General features: G+C 45.0%; 1 protein-coding gene across 1 annotated transcript; it reads right to left on the bottom strand.

Moving 5' to 3' along the window:
- Positions 1–607: 607 nt before the first annotated feature.
- Positions 608–2,782, bottom strand: fam43b (family with sequence similarity 43 member B). Its single transcript, XM_017419144.3, has one exon. The coding sequence runs from the start codon at positions 2,646–2,648 to the stop codon at positions 1,659–1,661; it is 990 nt and encodes a 329-aa protein (XP_017274633.1). The 5' UTR covers positions 2,649–2,782; the 3' UTR covers positions 608–1,658.
- Between the last annotated feature and the right edge of the window lie 207 nt (positions 2,783–2,989).

The following is a 2,989-nucleotide window of genomic DNA, read 5'->3' as shown; positions in this document are numbered from 1 at the left end:
AACTCGTCTCAGATATACCCATAAAATATCTTCACCTATGTAAGCCAGCCTAAAGACTTGGCTTATTAAAATGGATGGCGCTGGCAATAAAAATGTTGATGGGTGAGTCAACTTCCTTTGTCCTTGTTTTGGATCACTTGGTACGGTCAGACGCTGACAGCCATCCTGCTGAGGCAGGTGCTTTATGTTCATTTTGTGAACATTTCAATCTGCTGATTAATTACCCCTCCTTGCAATAGAAAGCAAGAATAAGGCCTAAAGAAATATGTCAAGCCACATTAACATCTGTTGAAGCTGACTGGCACTTTAGAGCCAACACTGGATCCCTTTTTTTTTTTTTTTTTTTTGTGGCTAAAAATAGTTGTTTTATATTCTCTTTTCAAGTTCAGCGAGCAGATTTTCTGGGATAAATATGTTAGTTTTTCTCTTGCTGTGCGTTTGAAGTGTACGTTGGGCATTTCACATCACAAACATGCAAATGTGCACCAGAGGAATGCAATGCTGTTGCATTCATTTGAATAATCTCTTTGATAGCATCGGGACTCAAGAAGGAAGCCCAAGTGAGTGCAACTTTTATTATTCATATTTAGAAAATAAATACCTTCATCTTATTGCAATCACAATGCATCTTGAGACAGTTGCATACAATAAGCACAGATAAGAAAGCTAGAGTCATTTTTTTAAAAACAGTTTGTGTTTAATTTTAAGGATCTGTCTGCATTTTTGCAAGGGCTCTTGGAAAAAACATGGCTGAAAGGGGCTGCAACAATGGAAAAATTTTTTTTTTTTTTGGACAAACAAAATTGACAGCTTTAGTTTTATTAAAAAAAATGCAAAACAGAAGGTGCTTCAAAAATAGGTGTGTATTTTCCCTGGTCAGACATTTATCACAGTGTTTCTAATAAAAGCTGAGGGATCCAAAATGTCACACAAAAAAACAAAAAGACAAAAGCTCAAGTTACTGCTGATCTGGCATGCATAAATAAGGACTATAACGAATGACAGCAATATAGATTTCGACTCAATGGCTTACCTCCTAAATTATAGCCTTATTTGTTAGTCGGCTCGGATCATTAGTAACACCGTAATAAAATTCTCACAGCTGTTAGCACTCAAAACGGTCAGTCTTAGTGGATTTTCAGTGAAGATTGTCAGATTGTAAAAAAATTTACAAATTTACAAAGAACCTCCCTGAAAAGCAATCGCAAGTTGATTCAAATAAATATCCCTGCTGGCAAACGCAGCTTTCATTTTATTCACACAAAAAAAAAATTGGAGAAATGGGACTGAAGCACATCCTGCTGTGATCAGTATGTGAGCCACATGTCAGTGATCTCAGCGTTGGTGCTCTTGTGTTTTCTGTAAGAGATGTCCTCGTTCGTCATTGTGCTGTCGTTGCTCTGTGCATCACCGGCCCTCATTTGTAAACAAACACATTCCCAAACCGGCATCTGAGCCATCTGGGAAGAAAAAAGCTTACTCCCACTGAAGGACCGTCTGTCTTCTCTCCACCACTCGGAAGTGGGAGAAGTTTCTGGTAAACACTTCACATTACATGGAATGGAACGGGGAGAGCCTGAGTGGAGGGCACCAGAGGAGGGCAAATAGAGGAATGTGTTACTGTTTGGAGAGTGGCCATTCTTCCCGTGGGTTTACAGTCACACCAGAGAGGTTATAAAGGTAAACGTGTTGTTGTTGTTGTCGCTGATGAAGTTGATTTGACATTGCTCCAGTTGAGCAATATCCCCAATGTCCAGCTCTGAAAGTAACTGAGTTGGGTCAGTATTTGTTGTCAGAACCTTCTGTTTGTCCTGCAGCTTTTTGGCATCCTCCACCTCCTCATTCCCATCCCTGCTGTTCTTTCCGTCCTCCTCCTCTTCCTCCTCTGTGATGGAGCAGAGGCGGGTGGCACTGCTGGGGTTTTCAGCAGGCGGCTTGTAGTGGCACTGTCCGTTCAGCAGCCTCCTCAGTGGCATCAGGGGCACTGCTTCCTCGCCCAGCAGCTGCTGCTGGCAGTGCCGGAAGTCACTCTGACGCTTCAGCCGCTTGAACTCGCTGAAGGCAGAGGTGGCATTCTGGTAGAGACTGTGGGCAATAGCTTGGGCCTTCTCTGACTTGCTGACCAGAACGGCATGACACCGCAGCACCACCGCCATGTTCTTGACCTGGTGCCTATAGATCCAAGCCAGGATTTTGGGCCGGCACGGGTCAGCTGCACAGAAAGTGATTCTGTTCAGAGAGTACAGATGGATAGGTTTCTTTTTCCCAGATTTGTCAGCACTCATTCGGATGCCTTGTGACCCCACCATTAACCTCATCTTGACACTTTGCTCTCCGTAGTTGCTCCGCGCCCAGATCTTGGCCACTGCCTCCTGAGTGCAGCCATCTCCCTTTGCCGTGATGGTGACCACGCTGCCGAGGTAACGCACGTTGTAAACAGGCTCTTCTTTGTTCAGTTCCACCTTTTGTCGTTTGGTATGAAAGATGCTGCCCACCCAGTCAAAGGGGCAGTCGGGTATCAAGTCAGGACAGGAGCGAAGTAAAGACGAGAGGATGGAGTGGTAGGTCAGCCCAGTCCCCAGACTCTTGGGCTTGCTCTTGGCTTCATTCTCCACCAGAACAAACTTATTCCTTCTCCAAGGTAACATGATGCAGAAGGAGTTGGAACGAGTGACTCCCTCTACTGCTGCGTTCTTTTAGTCAGCTTAGAGAAAAAGTGTTTGAAAGCCCCTGTGTGGAAAGAAGAGTAAAAAAGCAAAGAGAAGCTGCTCTGCGAAGCTCAGCGAAGAGACTGGGAGCTGCAAGCCTCAGCCAGTCTGTTCACTGTTTCGCTCCTCCTTCCTCTCCACCTCCTCCTCCTTTCTCTCCTCTGTTGTCTGCATCATGCAGCGCTGATCAGCACCGGAGTCTAAGACCGGCTCTCGGGCCCCCTCGCCCCTCCCTGCCTCAATGTTTTGCTTCTATAAGGCTTCCTACCACAGTAATATTT

The sequence above is a fragment of the Kryptolebias marmoratus genome, linkage group LG8, assembly GCF_001649575.2.
Source record: "Kryptolebias marmoratus isolate JLee-2015 linkage group LG8, ASM164957v2, whole genome shotgun sequence".
NCBI classification, from domain to species: domain Eukaryota; kingdom Metazoa; phylum Chordata; class Actinopteri; order Cyprinodontiformes; family Rivulidae; genus Kryptolebias; species Kryptolebias marmoratus.
Note: the sequence above shows the minus strand (reverse complement) of the source record. Positions and strands in the feature narration are given on the sequence as shown.

Coding starts and splice junctions, on each gene's coding strand:
- fam43b (XM_017419144.3), bottom strand. CDS start 2,648: ATGTTACCTTGGAGAAGGAATAAGTTTGTTCTGGTGGAGAATGAAGCC.